Raw genomic sequence first — 19,225 nt, 5'->3', positions numbered from 1 at the left:
CAAGTCGAATTGGCAGTTGAAAACTGCACACACAGACACTGCGGTGGCAGGTCTGAGACATGATTACAGGGCTACTTATGTGGGTGGCACAATCAGTGCTGCAGGCCCACTAGTAGCATTTGATTTACAGGCCCTGGGCACTTCTAGTGCACTTTACTAGGGACTTACCAGTAAATCAAATATGCCAATCATGGATAAACCAATCAACAGTACAATTTACCTAGGGGGCACTTGCACTTTAGCGCTGATTAGCAGTGGTAAAGTGCGCAGAGACAATAAACCAGCAAAAGCCAGTCCAAAACCAGGAGGTCAGAAGGCAAAAAGACAGGGGAGACACGCCAAAAAGCTGCCAGGTCTAACAGCTACTAATCATATAATCTGTTAAAGGCAAGGGTGAGGCTTCTAAACACTATACCCCCTGTCCTTCAACATAAAATGAGTCACCATTATAGATAAAGCAGCCAAGAATATAAAGCATAAGCCTCCCTATATTATCCAAAGTATTTGCCAAGCTATGTGGATTCTACTAGCTACAGAGGAAAAGTATAAATACCTTACATAGATAATATTTTAAATCTGGAATTGCTACTAAACATATATGTCTGATGGAGGAAAGGGAGTGGCCTCCAATAACTATACATCCAGAATTTTAACATTAAATGAGTCACCATTATAAATAGTAAGGGAATAACATATCAGAAGAGATGAATACAATAATAACTTTTTAACTAGTGGAAACCTGTGTAAGTGGGTATCCTGGTGCAACCCAGCATACCTCTAAGTCCTGAATATTCAAAGGCATGGTAGGTTAATCTTGCAGAGAAAGTCTCTTCTTAAGTGTCTTGGAAAGCCCCATATCATGGGCTTGGGGCTATATATAAAAAAGGATACAGTTATCTAGATGTCAGTCGTGAAGGATCTTTTCTCTTAGGGTGCTCTGTGGAGTGTCCAGATGAGGGACTCCATTCTGGAGCTGCAGCACTCAGTGATTGGAATTTGGAGCGATCTTTGGAAGAAGCAGATGATGACTGTAAGAGGTCCAGTTTTCCAATAGTTCTAAACCTGTTTGAGGGAAGAGATGGTGTAGGACTGTCCATTATGTTGAAAAAACAATTTTACTGGGAACCCCATCTATATTTTATAGCTTGGTTCCGTAGGCATTGAGTAACAGGATGAAAGGTTCTCCTCTTTTTCGAAGTGTGAGAAGATAAATCTGTGAATGGTTGGAATGTTTGGAAGTGGTCAGGGAGTGATTTATTTAGCAAAGCAGCTTTCAGTACCTTGTCTTTAAAAGTAAAATAATGGAGACGAATAATTACGTCTCTTGGCTGTTCTGTGTTGGTGTTCCGTGGGTGCAGGGCCCTATGAGCTCTATCTATTGTCGATTCCTGTTCTTGGAAGGACCCTAAGAGGACTTTAAAGAGATCTGTAAGGTATTCAGGTAGATATGCGGACGAGACACTTTCAGGGATACTGCGGATACGGATATTATTTCTCCTTGAACAGTCCTCAAGGTCAGCTAATTTTGTCTCCAACTGAGTTATCTGTTCCGCTAGTGACTGTGAATACGATAGTAAGTTGGCATGATCCGTGGCCATATCTTCATGCTTCCTCTCTAATGTATCAGTTCTTTTGCCCAAGGAGGCTATGTCTCTTTTGAGATCAGTTACTGTTGTTTTAATGTCTTGTTTTAAAGAGGCATGATGTGAGTCCATCTTAGCTGAAAGGTAATCAATCAATTCAATGATTGAGATATCATTGTTAGTATGTGTGATATTTTGCGGGCTTGCGGTTCCTGCTGACCTATGAGGTGTAGGAGAATCACAACAGTCTTCATCAGAGAAATCTCTTTTCATTTGTAGTTTGCTGCTAAAATGATCTACAACTGTTCTCTTGGGTCCCTCCTGATGCTTTGATTTTTTTCTCTGAGAATGTGCCATTTGCGTAGGTTGTGAACCAGCGGTTCTTGGATAATTTTGATGAAGTTGACCTTGTTGACAAATAGATTAGACATGTGCATTTCGTTTCGTTCCGAATGAATTTGTCAAATTTGGAGATTCGGATCGATTCAAATTTCCAAATTACCGTAGCACCGAATCTAACGAATAAATCCAAATTAGTTCGGATTTATTCGTAACATTCGGATGGCCATGGACTAATCACAATTACACTAGTATTGTACTGTATATTAGGTTATATCACTCTGCTATGGGTTACACTTAATATTACAGTACATAATACTAGTCTAATACACAGCACATCCCACCTAACACATACCGAACTTCTGAATTTACGAATCCGAACCGAATACATCCGAATTTATTTTAATCAGAATGAATCCGAACAAATCCTAAACTAATACATTCAAATGTATCCAAATTCGAATCGATCCGAAAACGAAATTCGAAAACATCTGAATCGATCCGAAACTAATTTTTTCGCGGGGGACTAGTCTAAAATAAATGAGACATATCTGGGCTAAAAGCCAGTAGTTAGGAGAGGATAGACCTGTAGTGATCTCATCTGAGGTCAGAAGCTTCAGGTTAAATAGTAAATCGGGGGGGGTCCCCTACTCCATGTGGAGTCGTAGCACACCATAATTGTAATGGGGTCCGGAATTATTTATTGTAGCGGGAATGAATTATGTAACGGGTCTTGTGATGGCAGGGAATTGTATTAACCACACAACCTCTGGGATGTATCCACAAGGGACGGTAAAAGGATCAGGGAACTTTAGGATAATACCTACTAGGGGTGAGAAAATGGGAAAGGGGGAGACTAGTGTGTTCAATCTGTTACCCAGGTGATGTGCTTATAATATTCAGTCCCAAAGGATGAGGATCCCTAATTTGCCTGCTGCTCACATAAAAATAGGGTAGTTCCTTAGCTATTTCTGTTTCACACAGTTTATGAGGTGAACTGTAGTGCTACAGGTATAGATAAAATTAGGGACTTGCACCTTGAATACAGTCGGTAAATTCGCACCTAGTAACTGTTATGGTGCCGATGAGAAAAGTCTTTTGGTGTTTCTCTCTGGTTTTATGGAAGTGTTGGTATTCCTCTCTAAATCAGCCGCATCTCCACTATAGCCTAAAACCCCTCACTCTTAATATAAGTGAGTTGTGAAGTTCTGAGTAGCTCCAGCTGGTACTTATTAAATATATTAATAATACTTATTGGTAGTACTGAGAAAAGTAGTCTCCTTTTGCAATTACAGCTGTCTTAGTCAGGGCCAAGATGGAGGTTGTTTGCACCACTTCTATTGTGGCTCAGGATATGAGGTGTGGAAGACTGTTTATCCCAAAAGCGTTAGGGACTTCTGTTTTATTATTATTTTAAGGCCTTAAACCAGTCCAGGTACATATAGGGTATCCAGATCTGAGGTGTAACACTAGTGCCAGATTATTCCCCTAGAGAGAGTCATGAGCCACGTGGACAAAAAGCCTGAAATAGGTCACTTGTTTTTTGAACCTTTAATCTGTCCCAAGTTGTCCTGTAGCATACCCACTTAAGGTTATAATTTGCAAAGTGCTCAGTTCGGGTGTATGGTCGTCAGGTGTGTAATGTATGGTGCAAGCTCCCACAGGAGCAGCTCACCTATCTCGCCGTTTTTTGTAGGCCTCACTCAGGCTGAGATCTGTGTTGGCTGTTCTGAGCAGACCTCAGGAGCGGAGCCCTGACCCTCCGGAGTGAGGAAATATGGGTGAAGCTTAGGTGGCTATCCAACTTGTTATCACGGTCTGAGTTCCGTACTAGGCCGCAGCCGTGGCTTGGTGGTAAGGACGGAGCTATTGAGCTGATGGTCTGATGATCCTATCCCAGACTGGAGCTGAGGGACAGTATGGGTCGTTGGATGCCGGGTTAGAAGAATAAGAGAGTAGGTTGCCGGGGTTATATGGCTAAAAATGTGGTAATTATGGTATTAGATATCAGAGCTCCCTAGTTATGCGACTGCTTGTCTCGGCGGTTAGCTCCGCCCCCCATCAAACCATATTTTAAAGCTTGAGTAGATCTGTCCAATAATACATTTGTGGGGGTTGTTCCTGATATTCAATGAGCAAAAGATTTATAAGTATCAGCCAACCAGAATCCTGTATTTCCCTATAGGTTTATAATTACCTATAAAGCCTAGATTAACCATTTTTCATTTAATCTCTTGATGACATCACTGGTCTTTCTACAGGGGTGTTTTTATAACAGTGCGGTCTCGCTGTCAGCTGTGAGACTGCGCTATTTTAGCAAGAGTGCAGTAGGGTCTAATAGTGCGGCAAGACTCACTCTATTACAGACAGACAATCACTTAACATGGCACGTCACAGTCGTTAAGGGTTTACAGTGATTTTGAAGCTGCTATTTGCTTCAGTAATAAATATCACTCAGCTTATGGCCCTGTTGTATCAGTCTCATCACATTTACTGATCTAATCATAAATATCTTGTGATCTGCATTTTATTTTATTTCTAATGAGGTTATTTTATAATACATTTCTTATTTCTATTAGCTGCACCTGTTTATCATCAGAACGTTTATCCCACTGATCTGTGACTGATTCTTGTTGTTAGTAAAGACCTTAGTAAGTGTATTCTGCACCTTCAGCTGCTGCTGTTTGTGTCACATGATCACACACTTAAAGGGACAGTGTCCTGTAAATTTGGTTTCCCCTTAAAGGGACAAGAAACCCAAAATGTTTTTCATTGTTTAGTTAGAACATATAAACTTTCCAATTTACTTCTATTATGAAGTTTCCTTCATTCTTTTGGTATCCTTTATTGAAGCAGCAGCAATGCACTACTGGGAGCTAGCTGAACATATCAGGTGAGCCAATGACAAGAGGTTTGTATGTGCAGCCACTAATCAGCAGCGAGCGCACTATAGTGCATTGTATGCTTTGTCACAAAGGTCTCCAATGGAACAAATCAGATTCAATAATAGAAGTAAACAGAAAGTTGATTAAATTTAAATCATGAAAGTTAAATTGTGACTTTGCTGTTCCTTGTAATGTGTTTCTAATGACTTTTTATAACAGTGTATAAAAGAGTATAAACTGTATGGGGTATTTCACATTTAGGTTTATTTTTATATAAAATAGCTGTTTCAGATTTTTTTCCATTATCACATTTTACACAATGTTTATAAAACACACGTCATGTGACACCAGCTGCTACTTAGCATGTGCAAGAGTTTATATTATATACAGATATGAGTCTGTTATTGGCTGATCACTGTCACATGATACAGGTTATGTGACACCAGCTGCTACTTAGCACGTGCAAGAGTTTATATTATATACAGATATGAGTCTGTTATTGGCTGATCACTGTCACATGATACAGGTTATGTGACACCAGCTGCTACTTAGCATGTGCAAGAGTTTATATTATATACAGATATGAGTCTGTTATTGGCTGATCACTGTCACATGATACAGGTTATGTGACACCAGCTGCTACTTAGCATGTGCAAGAGTTTATATTATATACAGATATGAGTCTGTTATTGGCTGATCACTGTCACATGATGCAGGTGCAGAACAAATTGTACACAATGTTTATAAAACACACGTTATGTGACACCAGCTGCTACTTAGCATGTGCAAGAGTTTATATTATATACAGATATGAGTCTGTTATTGGCTGATCACTGTCACATGATACAGGTGCAGAACACATTGTACACAATGTTTATAAAACACAGGTTATGTGACACCAGCTGCTACTTAGCATGTGCAAGAGTTTATATTATATACAGATATGAGTCTGTTATTGGCTGATCACTGTCACATGATACAGGTTATATGACACCAGCTGCTACTTAGCATGTGCAAGAGTTTATATTATATACAGATATGAGTCTGTTATTGGCTGATCACTGTCACATGATACAGGTTATGTGACACCAGCTGCTACTTAGCATGTGCAAGAGTTTATATTATATACAGATATGAGTCTGTTATTGGCTGATCACTGTCACATGATACAGGTGCAGAACAAATTGTACACAATGTTTATAAAACACACGTTATGTGACACTAGCTGCTACTTAGCATGTGCAAGAGTTTATATTATATACAGATATGAGTCTGTTATTGGCTGATCACTGTCACATGATACAGGTTATGTGACACCAGCTGCTACTTAGCATGTGCAAGAGTTTATATTATATACAGATATGAGTCTGTTATTGGCTGATCACTGTCACATGATACAGGTGCAGAACAAAATGTACACAATGTTTATAAAACACACGTCATGTGACACCAGCTGCTACTTAGCATGTGTAACACTTTATATTATATACAGATATGAGTCTGTTATTGGCTGATCACTGTCACATGATACAGGTGCAGAACAAAATGTACACAATGTTTATAAAACACACGTCATGTGACACCAGCTGCTACTTAGCATGTGCAAGAGTTTATATTATATACAGATATGAGTTTGTTATTGGCTGATCACTGTCACATGATACAGGTGCAGAACAAATTGTACACAATGTTTATAAAACACACGTTATGTGACACCAGCTGCTACTTAGCATGTGCAAGAGTTTATATTATATACAGATATGAGTCTGTTATTGGCTGATCACTGTCACATGATACAGGTGCAGAACAAATTGTACACAATGTTTATAAAACACACGTCATGTGACACCAGCTGCTACTTAGCACGTGCAAGAGTTTATATTATATACAGATATGAGTCTGTTATTGGCTGATCACTGTCACATGATACAGGTGCAGAACAAAATGTCAGAAATAAATCTACTGCTCTTTAGAAATTTACTACATTGTATTGTTAGTATGCATCTGTTCATTTTGTTATTATAAATACGTTATGAACATTTTAAATGAGCTGAGCTTGCTAAGAGATCATATCTCATTATCTTATCAATCTATGTAAACACAAAGGCTTCCTTTTATTATCTCTGTCCTAGATAACAATAAAAACTAACATTTTAGTGCCTGCCCCCCCCCCCCCCCCGCAGTGTGATTTTAAGACAACTAACTATTGACCAAGAGAAGTTAAAGGACTGGGGGTAGATCACATGACAAATACAAAATGTGGAGTCTTTTAAGCATTGTACAAATTGGTCACAAGGAGGGGTACCTATCCGGTACAGAAAGACTACAGATACAGTGTGTAGCTTCATGCGGTCTGTAACAACGGACTATCACACGCATAGTATCTGTGTATGTTTGTACCGGTTACCCTTAGTGATCTACAAGAGGTTTCATGCGGTCTGTAACAACGGACTATCACACACATAGTATCTGTGTATGTCTGTACCTGTTACCCTTAGTGATCTACAAGAGGTTTCATGCGGTCTGTAACAACAGACTATCACACACATAGTATCTGTGTATGTTTGTACCTGTTACCCTTAGTGATCTACAAGAGGTTTGTCTTTTGTTTTTAACAAATTGTACATTTGCTTTAAGCATTTGTCTGTGTCTGTTGACCCCACGAGTCGTCGATTATCGTCCCCTTTTAACAAGCTTTAAATTACCTTAAATCATTGAATAATTAAAGAATACACAGACACCTGTTGCTTGGTAAAAATACTGGCCACAGCCTGTTTATTAAATAACAAATTTAAAACACCAAAAAAATAACTCTTTGAACCATATAAACTTCATTAACTCTGAAGATGCTAGCTCCCAAACTTAATTCATTAATCTCCCTTTTTCTTGTTGACCAGGCCGTATATAAATTCATCTGTCCGTTATTTGTTTAAAACCCAAAGCTCCAAGGATCCCCGTGTCCAAGAAGTTACTTAACCTGCTCTCCCACCCCATAGGGAGGTTACACCATTCACTTAGGGCCATAGCCCAATTGCAAACGTGAGGGAACTAGCACCCGCCAACGACTGGACTGACTGACAGGAAGACCAGCCCGCCACCCCTCACGCCAAGGATACCAAAATCTCTTGGAACCCCAAGAGAAACCGCCGTAAACCTAAAATATTAAGGTGTACATCAACCTGCAAATAAAATCCACCAGTAACCGCATCCTCCAGATCACTGATGCACAACCACTCATTTACCCTACCAACCAACTTGTTCACCTTCTTCCACCTTTTAAGTGTATAAAAGAGCCATGCCGCCCTCCAACCAATCTCGGAACCATGACAGACAATCCGACATAAATCCTGGAAAAAAAACACAAAACCTCTCCAAGCCTCCTTAATCTTACTCACCAGGATTCTCCGAGGCAAGAAACCTAAATCATTTCCTCGGCCTGGACCACTAGTACCCCAGAGACAAGAACAGTTCAGCGGAATCCACCACCAGAAGCAACCCGCAAGCCAATCTGGGGCCCCATACTCCAAAACCTCCAATAGCATGATGCTTATCAAAACCTGGCTGCAGCACGCCAGGACCAATAAATGAAACAAATTGGCCCACTACCCACCTAGGTACCAGACCTACAACAATATAACCGGAACAACCATAAACAAAGTAAACACCCACATTTTTGACACCCCCAACTAAGAAGACTAGAAGGACCTCACCTACCCACACCTTTAATAACCTTTGCCACCCAACCCAATACAGCAGCATCAGTGGCTGCCCCACTCCTTGAGGCAAATGGACACTTGCAAACCCGTGACAACCACATCACAAATCCCAGCCGCCACCATGGGGCCATATATTACGGCTGACAACCCGCAAGTGTCCCATCCTCCACCCTTGAAACAAAAAACCAAAACATGCGAATTGCCGCCATCACTAATGCCCCTAACTGAAATTAACCATTTCCATCTCGCTCAAATTTTCGCATAGGCGGACCACATTTTCTGCGCTATGGAAGACCTCCCAAAGTGTGCTGGTCATCCATCCCAAGGTACCATGTCCACGCCGGGGATGCTTTCCCCACTCTGCCCACGGCGCGAACTCCGTGGAGCGATGCCATCGAAAAACACGAAAAGGCATTGGCCAGTGAGTTATGTACCCCAGAAATGTATTTCGCTGCCAACAAAGTATTGAACACAGGCATTGCAACCCACATGCCCTCAACAATTCAATGACCGTGGGATTAGGGGTGGGGGGCAGAATATATGTTAACAGCTGACAACCCCCCTGCTGTCAGTGCGGACAACACTGACCCATTTCTCAAACGAATCTGCCCACACAAACATGGCCACCAACACTGGAATAATTCAAGAAAACTAAGCCATTACCAATTCTACCTCCTTACATTTAGATGGACATTCAGAGACACGCACTAAAAAAACCGCACCAACACCTACACATCCAGCCGGTCAGTCCCCACTCCTCCCAAGAAATCTGGGCACCAGAATCATTGCACACCCGTTAAAAATAAAAAATGGCCAAACTAGGTCACCGCTTGGCACCCTTTAAAGACTAATAAAATGATGAGGCAGCTTCACCTCAGCCGCGGCCAATGCCAAAGACTACAAAAGTCTCCCACCATGTATAATGCGGCGTGAAATTTAGTTTCACCAACAAAACTGCAAGGTCTCGAGCGTGACCATAGCAGACTCCCGGGAGGACCTTATCTCCTTCTGCAAGTCCACCTTTGACCCCCGTGCCCTGCACTCCATTCCAACAGACACAATAGTAATACTAAGAAAATAATCACAGACGACAGGCCTTCCGACTTATCAAATGCTAGGTACCCCATAATCCTCAGCCATTCTATAAAATTATCCTGATGCGTAAACATGCAAGGATATTGCCGGCCAGGCAAACAGAAAGCCATACATTACAAAAAGTATGAGATTTTGCTTCTTTAGGGCTTATTTGCGTACAAGCACCAGCTGATTTCATGTATTAAAGCCACAACCTAACAAAATCGGGTTGAGCTTGTAGGTATAATCAGTCTCATTACTTCATCACCTTGTGTAAATATACCGTCTTCTTTATCTTATATCTGTCCATAAACCAAATCACCAATACTTGTAGAGAACGATGGGAAACTAACATTTTATTACCTTATCACTTCTATACCCCACTGGGAGTCTAATGTCTTCTACTAGCAATGTTAACACCGCTTGGCCTAGATGCCAAAACTTTAAGGATGGATGTGGATACCACAGGTGAAATACCCCGTTACCTCTGCCGATATGAGGGTAATGTAAATACATGGAAACAAGGTAATAAACTCCATTAGGCAAATTGGAACATTGGGAACAATCAAAAAAAGGGGGAAAAACACATTGAGCAAACCATCCCTTCAATATAAAAAGTACGTAAAATCCTACCAATAGGATCCGCCACAGACCAGGAAGTCTCCTTACCAGAGAGAATACCAAATTGACCGTACATACAATAATCATTAGTGATCGCACAACATTAAAATCTGAGCAGTGCAATGCAAGATCTGAGTTCTCTCCGTAAGAGGGCGATAGAAAATGATCATACACATATATACAATATATTATGATTATTATCAGGTATATGTAAAGCAGCAACAGATCCTGCAGCGCTATAAAGCTAGGCAGTACACTAGGCAACATTTATAGAGATCAAACCGGTAGAGGGCCCGCCCAAAGATTCTGACAGCGCTGTGACTCATTTTGTAATATTTGCGCTCCCATACTACAGTAGAGATGACAGAATATCCTTCATATCATGATAAAAATCCTTCAAATGAATAAAAGTGGAAAACCTTAAATAATTGTTCAACAAGAAATAATTGTATGTACCACATATACATTAAATATGTATTCTAAATACTATAAATTATAGAAATATTTGTATGACAACACCTACGCATATAATATGTATCCACCATAGGCAACAAAATATGAGAAAGACTTAAAGGAACAGACTACAATAGAATTTTTATTGTAAAAAGGATAGACAATCCCTTAATTACTTGTTCCAAGTTTGCATAACCAACACAGTTATATTAAAATGTGTTACCTCTGTGATGATCTTGTAACTAAGCCTCTGCCGACGGCCCCCCTTATCTCATTGCTTTGAGAGACAGATTAGCCAAACATTGCAGGCTCCTAAATAACTCTACTGGAGTGAGCACAATGTTATCCCTATGACACACATGAACAAGTACTGTCTCACTGTGAAATTATTATTATTTTTTTTTTAAAATGTTTAGAGCTAAGAGGCGGTTACCAACAGTTCAGAATTCAGTTTGAGCCTAGTTAAGCTTAGCTTTCCAAAAACACTACCAAGGGAACCAAGCAAATAGAATGATAAAAGTCAATTAGAAAGTGGTTTTAAATTACATTCCCCATCTGAATCATGAAAATTTCACTTAGACTGGACTGTACCTTAAAGAAAATTAGATACAAAATACAGTTAACTGCCACTAGATGGCAGACAAAACAAAGGGATCCTAGGAAATTAAGCGCAAAATCATTAAAAGCATAAAAGTGAGTGTAAACCATCACAGCAGGAGAATGAGTAGCAACAAACATACATAATATGTATATCCCCTATGTGCCCAAACCTAACCCAAACACCAACCCCTTCTGAAAATAGAAGAAACTTCCATATAGTTTAGCGATCCCCTAAAAAGGAAGATCATCTATATTCCCTTATTCAGCAGCAAAGATAAAACAATCTGATGCCACCACCTGACGGACTCTGTAAACATTAGGCCCTAGACTCGGCGCCGATCTGGAAAAGAGCTTGCGCCAAAAAGACCAGCAGCGGGAAAGTTAACCCCGCCAACGCCGGATCTCACATAGCATCCCCTCTTAGAGTAGTAAGGATATCAAACTTGAAAATCTATTAAAGTGCATTTCACATTTCTTAATTTTAAAATCAGTAAAATATCACAGAATTTTTATAACAGTAGGAGCCCAGTGTAAAGAAACATCCCCTCACAATGCTAAGTACAGGATCAACCCTATAGGTACAAAATAATCATTGCAATAACAGCGAGGAGTCCTTACGACACCTGATAATGCAGGGGACACCCAAAGTGCCTGTAACAAAACTAAATACAGGTAGTACCGGGAATTGGAGTTCAAGCATACTCTAAGTGTACAACGGAACTGCAGAAATAAGTAGGAGCTTTTGCCGACCCCTCATCTGACAAGTCCCTGTAGCAACATATAGGCATAAGGCCGGTGCATACAAAACACTCCCCAGGTTTGATTGCGCAGATGCTTGCGATCATCACGCCTAGATCTCAAGCCAAAGAAAACGGACTGCCTCACCACGTGGGAACCCGGAGTAAACAGCAACCTAGTTTAGCTGTACAAACCAAAATCCCCTTACCGCTCACAGTCAGCTACTCAAGTCCCTCCAGAGCCACCAAGACAGATGCTGCAGTTCCACAGACGGACCCAGACAAAATACGATATCCCCCCACGCACATCTAAAGAAAGGAGGTATCCGCTACTAGTCTCCTATAACAGACATGTTAATCTGGCACAATCTTATAACGGCCGCAGGAAACAGTTTAAGAGAATTTAAATTCTCACACTGACACAGTGTTGCAGGGAAAAGAGAAAGATGTATAGAATACCCCTTTTGTCAGGAAGGCAATACAAATGGCTGAAGTTACATTAACCCCCATGCCTGTGAGGGGAAAACCAGACCATACTACTACTCTCTCCAATGTATAAGAGTTACAATTTTCCCTGCATAACACAACCGTGCCCGGCATACACTGACCACTAAATCCAAATAGATTTATTATAAGGCTCCCATATATTTAAAGGAGGGGGTGTAAACCCCTAATGTGCTTGGGCTTTCACACGTAGAACGAATAAGCCATTACCTTACTAGCTCCAGCTGCAGGGCAGGTTCAGCATCACTGCAGATATGACAGACTCAAGGGAAAAAACTTCTTGCTGTCTATGAAAATTATTTTCTGGAGATGGCCGTCCCACACCTCCTTATATCTCCTGGGACCCACTCCACCAAATATGGGACAACTCCTCCCAGGGGTCAAAAGCCCCCTCCCCCTACGTTCCTTCATGTCCGGGGGCTGGCTATCCAGTCTGCCTGGGGTCTGCACAATAGAGCTGATTACCTTGTGCTGTTGAAGCTCTAACTAATGTGAGTATTCTGGGTCTGCCTTCCATCTGGGGAGTGAAGATTACACAGTATTATGCTATGATGTGTTTCTTTCTCTTCCTTCTGAGGAACATCGTATGGACTATTTGTATTTGTGGTTCTGTCTCCATTAAAGACTCTTGGTTATATTGCTGCATATTGCTCTGTATTATTATCACTATTTGTGTGTGGGTTTTGTTACACATTTTATTTTTAGTAAATACAAAATGTCTGACAGTGAGGATCTGTAGAAAGTACAATATCAATACTGTAGTATTAGATTTAAATTACATATAAACAACTCTTATTTAACATTTGTGTAAGTGCTGCTCTTTGATATAAATAATGGGGGGAAATGATTATAATATATTTGTAAGGTTGTAGAATGTTCCACTCATAAATAAATTGTCTACTCCTGAGCTTATAGAGTAACGTTCTGGGAAGATTAATATTTAAGGTACAACTGTAACACCCACAGAGCTAACTGTACTAAATGCTTGTGCTGAATCAATAGCACATATGTAATAACCTAAACAGCTGATCTGTATCACATGCAATGTAATTATAACACCCACAGAGCTAACTGTACTAAATGCTTGTGCTGAATCAATAGCACATATGTAATAACCTAAACAGCTGATCTGTATCACATGAATTGTTATGCGTGCCTTTAATTATACCATACGTACAGTTAATCAGAACCATTATTTATTATTATCAGTCTAAACCATTTAATATACTTTTTACAGACAGGGCCAGAGCACTGAGAGATATCAGGTATTGATGTAACTGGAGTGAATAAGGGAACCTTCTTCCTGAGCACAGACTTTGGAGCCTGTTATCAGCATGAACTCATATGTGTTAGGTGAGTAAAATAGATATTATGCTGACTTTAATTACTGGGAAATAGAATAGATCACTGATTAAACAAATATAAACTATTATATTTATATCTGCATCTTTTAAGTACATTTGTGTCAACACCGGCTCTCAGATCACCTGCAACTCTACCTTCCCCTGCCCTGACCCAGCAAGTGGAACGCCCATAACTACACTTACGCCTACCTTGTTCCCAATGTGTGTTACACCCACAACTCCCCCAGTGAGTGTTCCCCACCCCAGAACCGCCACCGATTTATGTGCCTAATTATGAGTATTATTAAAAGTAATAAAGTTTTTGGCTGATTATATAAATCAAACAACCACAGCCAAAAGCTAAGAAGTATCATAAGATCACTGCTCCTTAGCCTTAAAAACATCTCACACTAATTATTAGTCTGTGATGATTAAGACATCATATTCTCACTCTACTGGTTGAGCATGAGCCGGGCAGGGCTGTATGTGCATTCGCTTGTACAATGTTAAATGAGGATGGTGGATGCCTCCTCTCTTGCCCAGAATACAGATATACTTGTTCCCTGGCTGACAACATTATCCACCTGCACATTGTTTAATGGGGCCCTATAATTTTTTTTAATTAGTAATCCGAGTTTTAGTTTATTATGATGTAGAAATATTTACATTTTCTTTCATGTAATTGGCAAGAGTCCATTAGCTAGTGACGTATGGGATATACAATCCTACCAGGAGGGGCAAAGTTTCCCAAACCTCAAAATGCCTATAAATACAACACTCACCACACCCACAGTTCAGTTTTACAAACTTTGCCTCCTATGGAGGTGGTGAAGTAAGTTTGTGCTTCATTTTTCTTCTTTGATAAGCATATTGAAGCCCAATTCCTCTCAGAGTACAGTGTTTGTCAGAGGTATGTGAAGGGAGTATCGCCTGTTTGATTTTATGGTTTTCCTCACTGGAAATCTTTTCAAGGGTTCTCTGTTATCGGTCGTAGGGATTCATCTCCTATATGTAGATGGGTGTCTTTTGGTAAGTATGTATCATTATTTTAAGACACTCTCAGCTATGGTTTGGTGCTTTATGTATTTATATAAAGTTTTAAACATATGTATTTTACTTATATTTGCCATGAGTCAGGTTTATCTGTATTTCCTTTTGCAGTCCAACAGTTTCGTTATGGGAATCATGTTTAGGAAGTCTGTCTTATCTTTGGTATAGTCTTTTTTTTTTCAATTTTACTTGTTTTTTTACTTGGAAAACTTGCGGGCAAATTAGGCTCGCGAGTTTGTCATTTCCTGCGTCTGGCTTGGTTGTTTGGCGCGAAATTGTGTTATGACGCGAGTTGCATCATTTCCAGATGTTTGTTGGCACCAAAACATTTCTCAACTTCCTTTTGTGTTGTGCGTCATACTTGGCGCCAAAAAATTTAGCTTTATTTTACCTCACTTCCTATATGCTCCTTGCCTTCTTTATGCTCAGAGGGCTATGCTATTTACTTTTTTTGCCAATTTTAGCATTTGCATTTTTTCCCATTCCTAAAAACTGCTATATGTGGAAATACGATATTTCTTTTTAATGTTATTTTTCTTTTTCTACATTTTACAAGATGTCTCAATCTGATCCCATCTCAGAAGCTGCTGTAGGAACCATGCTGCCTGAGCACAGTTCTACCAAAGCTAAGTGTATCTGTTGTAAGCTAATGGAGATTATATCTCCAGCTGTAGTATGTAACAGTTGTCATGATAAGCTTTTGAATGCAGAAAAGAATTCTATTAGTGCTAGTACAGTATCTGTTGTTCCTTCAACATCTAAAGTACATGATGTACCTGTTGATATGAAAAATGAAATTGCTGATGAGATACTGAAGGCTATGGCTGCTATACCGTCTTCAAATAAACGTAAAAGGTCTTTTAAAACTTCTCATAATATTGATGAAATTTGTAATGACCGGCAACATACTAATATATCCTCCTCTGGTGAGGATCTCTCTGATTCAGAAGATCCTACTTCAGACATTGACACTGATAAATCATCTTATCTTTTTAAGATTGAGTATAGTCGTTCTTTGTTAAAAAAAAGTGTTATTAACTTTGGATATTGAGGAGTCTGGTCCTCTTGATAATAAATCCAGTAAATGTTTAAATTCTGTTTATAAACCTCCTGTGAATACTCCTGAGGTTTTTCCTGTTCCTGATGCCATTTCTGATGTGATTGCTAAGGAATGGTCTAAGCCTGGTACTTCTTTTGTTCCTTATTCAAGGTTTAAAAAGTTGTATCCTTTGCCAGTGGCTAAATTTAGAGTTTTGTGAAAAAGTCCCTAAGGTTGATTGGACTATTTCTACTCTTGCTAAACGTACTACTATTCCTATGGAAAATAGTACCTCTTTTAAGGATCCTTTAGAAAGGAAGATTGAATCTTATCTAAGGAAAGCTTATTTGCATTCGGGCTATATGCTCAGACCTGCCATTTCTATGGCTGATGTTGCGGCTGCATCAACTTTTTGATTGGATAGCTTAGCACAACGGGAAAAAGACTCTGATTGGCATAGCAGTGTTCGTTTGCTTCAACATGCTAATCATTTTATCTGTGATGCTATTTTTGATATCATCAAGATTAATGCTAAATCTATGTCTTTGGCTATTTTAGCTAGAAGAGCTCATGGAATGCTGACAAATGTATCTACATCTAGGTTACTATCTCTTTCATACCAGGGTAATAATTTGTTTGGTTCCCAGTTGGATTAAATTATTTCCACTATTACTGGGGGGGAAGGGAGTTTTTTTGCCTCAAGATAAAAAGTCTAAAGGCAAATCTAGAGCTTCTAATCGGTTTTGTTCCTTTCGTCAGAATAGAGAACAGAAAACCTCTGCTTCCCCTAAAGACTCTGGCTCCAATTGGAAGCCTTCCTCGAGTTGGAATAAATCCAAGCCTTACAAGAAACTAAAGCATGAAGGTGCGGCCCTCAATCCAGTTCTGCTGGTAAGGGGGCAGATTGAAATTATTTCAAGACGTTTGGGCAGGTTCCATTCAGAATCATTGGATTCAGAATACTGTCTCCCAGGGGTATCGTATAGGTTTCAGAATAAGACCTCCTGTGAGAAGATTTTTTCTCTCTCATGTTCCAACAAATTCTGTGAAAGCTCAGGCTTTTCTGATATGTGTTTCAGATCTAGAGCTTTCAGGAGTGATTGTAGCAGTTCCAATTCTGGAACAGGGTCTGGGTTTTTATTCAAATCTATTCATTGTCCCGAAGAAGGAAAATTCTTTCAGACCAGTTCTGGATCTGAAGTTTTTTAATCATTTTGTAAGAGTCCCAACTTTCAAGATGGTGACTATAAGGACTATTCTGCCTTTTGTTCAGCAAGGTCATTACATGTCCTCAATAGACTTACAGGATGCGTATCTTCATATTCCGATTCATCCAGACCACTATTGATTTCTGAGATTCTCTTTTCTAGACAAGCATTACCAGTTTGTTGCTCTTCCATTTGGCTTTTGCATCAGCTCCAAGAATCTTTTCGAAGGTTCTCGTGGCCTTTCTAATCAGAGAGCAGGGTATTGCGGTGTTTCCTTATTTGGACGATATCTTGGTATTGGCTCAATCTTTTCATTTAGCAGAATCTCACACAAATCAACTTGTGTTGTTTCTTCAAAGACATGGTTGGAGGATCAATTTACCAAAGAGTTTGTTGATTCCTCAGACAAGGGTCACCTTTTTAGGTTTCCAGATAGATTCAGTGTCCATGACGAATGAAATTGAGACGAATCAAATTGGTTTCTGCCTGTCGAAACCTTCAGTCTCGATCATTCCCTTCAGTGGCTATGTGCATGGAAGTTTTAGGTCTCATGACTGCAGCATCGGATGTGATCCCCTTTGCTTGTTTTCATATGAGACCTCTGCAGCATTGCATGCTGAATCAATGGTGCAGGGATTATACTCGGATATCACAGTTGATATACTTAAATCCCAACATTCAACTCTCTCTGTCTTGGTGGTTAATCCATCATCGGATTATTCAAGGGGCCTCTTTTGTTCGTCCTGCCTGGACTGTGAGTTCAACAGATACAAGTCTCACAGGTTGGGGAGCTGCCTGGGGGTCTCTGACAACACAAGGAGTTTGGAATCCTCAAGAGACTAGGTTACCAATCAATATTTTAGAACTCCGTGCTATTTTCAGAGCTACTCAGGCTTGGCCACTATTAAAGAGAGAATTATTCATTCATTTTCAGACAGACAATATCACAAATGTGGCATATTTCAATCATCAAGGGGGGACTCACAGTCCTTTAGCGATGAAAGAAGTATCTTGGATACTTTCTTGGGCGGAACCCAACTCCTGTCTAATTTGTGCGATCCATATTCCAGGTGTAGACAATTGGGAAGATGATCTCAGTCGTCAGTCTTTACATCCAGGGGAGTGGTCTCTCCATCCAGATGTATTTTGTCAGATTGTACAGATGTTTGGTCTCCCCAAAATAGATCTGATGGCTTCCCATCTAAACAAGAAGCATCCCAGGTACCTTTCCAGGTCCAGGGATCCTCATGCGGAGATGGTGGATGAGTTAGCAGTTCCTTGGTTTTACCAACCTGCTTACATTTTTCTGCCTCTAGTTCTTCTTCCAAGGGTGATCTCCAAGATCATATTGGAACAGTTGCATGTGTTTCCGATAGCACCAGCATGGCCTCACAGGTTTTCTTATGCAGATCTTGTCCGGATGTCCTGTTGCCAACCTTGGCCACTTCCTTTAAGGCCAGACCTTCTGTCTCAAGGGCCGTTTTTCCATCAGGATCTCATATCGCTAAATTTGAAGGTATGGAAATTGAACGCTAAGTGCTTAGTCATAGAGGTTTCTCTGATTCAGTAATTAATACTATGCTACAGGCTCGTAAGTCTGTTTCAAGAAAGATTTATTATCGGGTTTGGAAAACCTATATTTTATGGTGTTTTTCTCATAAATTCTCTTGGCATTCTTTTAGAATTCCTAGAATTTTACAGTTTCTTCAGGATGGATAAAGGTTTGTCTGCAAGTACTTTGAAGGGACAAATCTCTGCTATTTCTGTTTTATTTCACAGAAAGATTGCTAAACTTCCTGATATTCACTGTTTTGTTCAGGCTTTGGTTCATATAAAGCCTGTTATTAAATCAATCTCTCCTCCTTGGAGTCTTAATTTGGTTTTGAAGGCTTTGCAGGCTCCTCCTTTTGAGCCTATGTATTCTTTGGATATTAAACTATTTTCTTGGAAAGTGTTGTTTCTTTTGGCTATCTCTTCAGCTAGAAGAGTTTCTGAATTGTCTGCTCTCTCTTGTGAGTCTCCTTTTCTGATTTTCCATCAGGATAAGGCTATTTTACGGACCTTGTTTAAATT

The 19,225-nt window shown here is 39.9% G+C and overlaps 1 protein-coding gene across 1 annotated transcript in view; it reads left to right on the top strand.

The window, feature by feature from the left end:
* Positions 1-19,225, top strand: part of LOC128659184 (oocyte zinc finger protein XlCOF6-like) — a 65,494-nt gene that overhangs the window by 41,896 nt on the left and 4,373 nt on the right. Inside the window, exon 2 of the mRNA XM_053712868.1 lies at positions 13,750-13,865. Coding sequence (XP_053568843.1) covers positions 13,847-13,865 — 19 coding nt within the window. The 5' untranslated portion in view covers positions 13,750-13,846. The remainder of the gene's footprint in view (positions 1-13,749; positions 13,866-19,225) is intronic.

The sequence above is a fragment of the Bombina bombina genome, chromosome 5 (assembly GCF_027579735.1).
Source record: "Bombina bombina isolate aBomBom1 chromosome 5, aBomBom1.pri, whole genome shotgun sequence".
Lineage (NCBI taxonomy): Eukaryota > Metazoa > Chordata > Amphibia > Anura > Bombinatoridae > Bombina > Bombina bombina.
The sequence above is the reverse complement of the archived record's forward strand: the minus strand, read 5'-3'. Positions and strand labels throughout refer to the sequence as shown.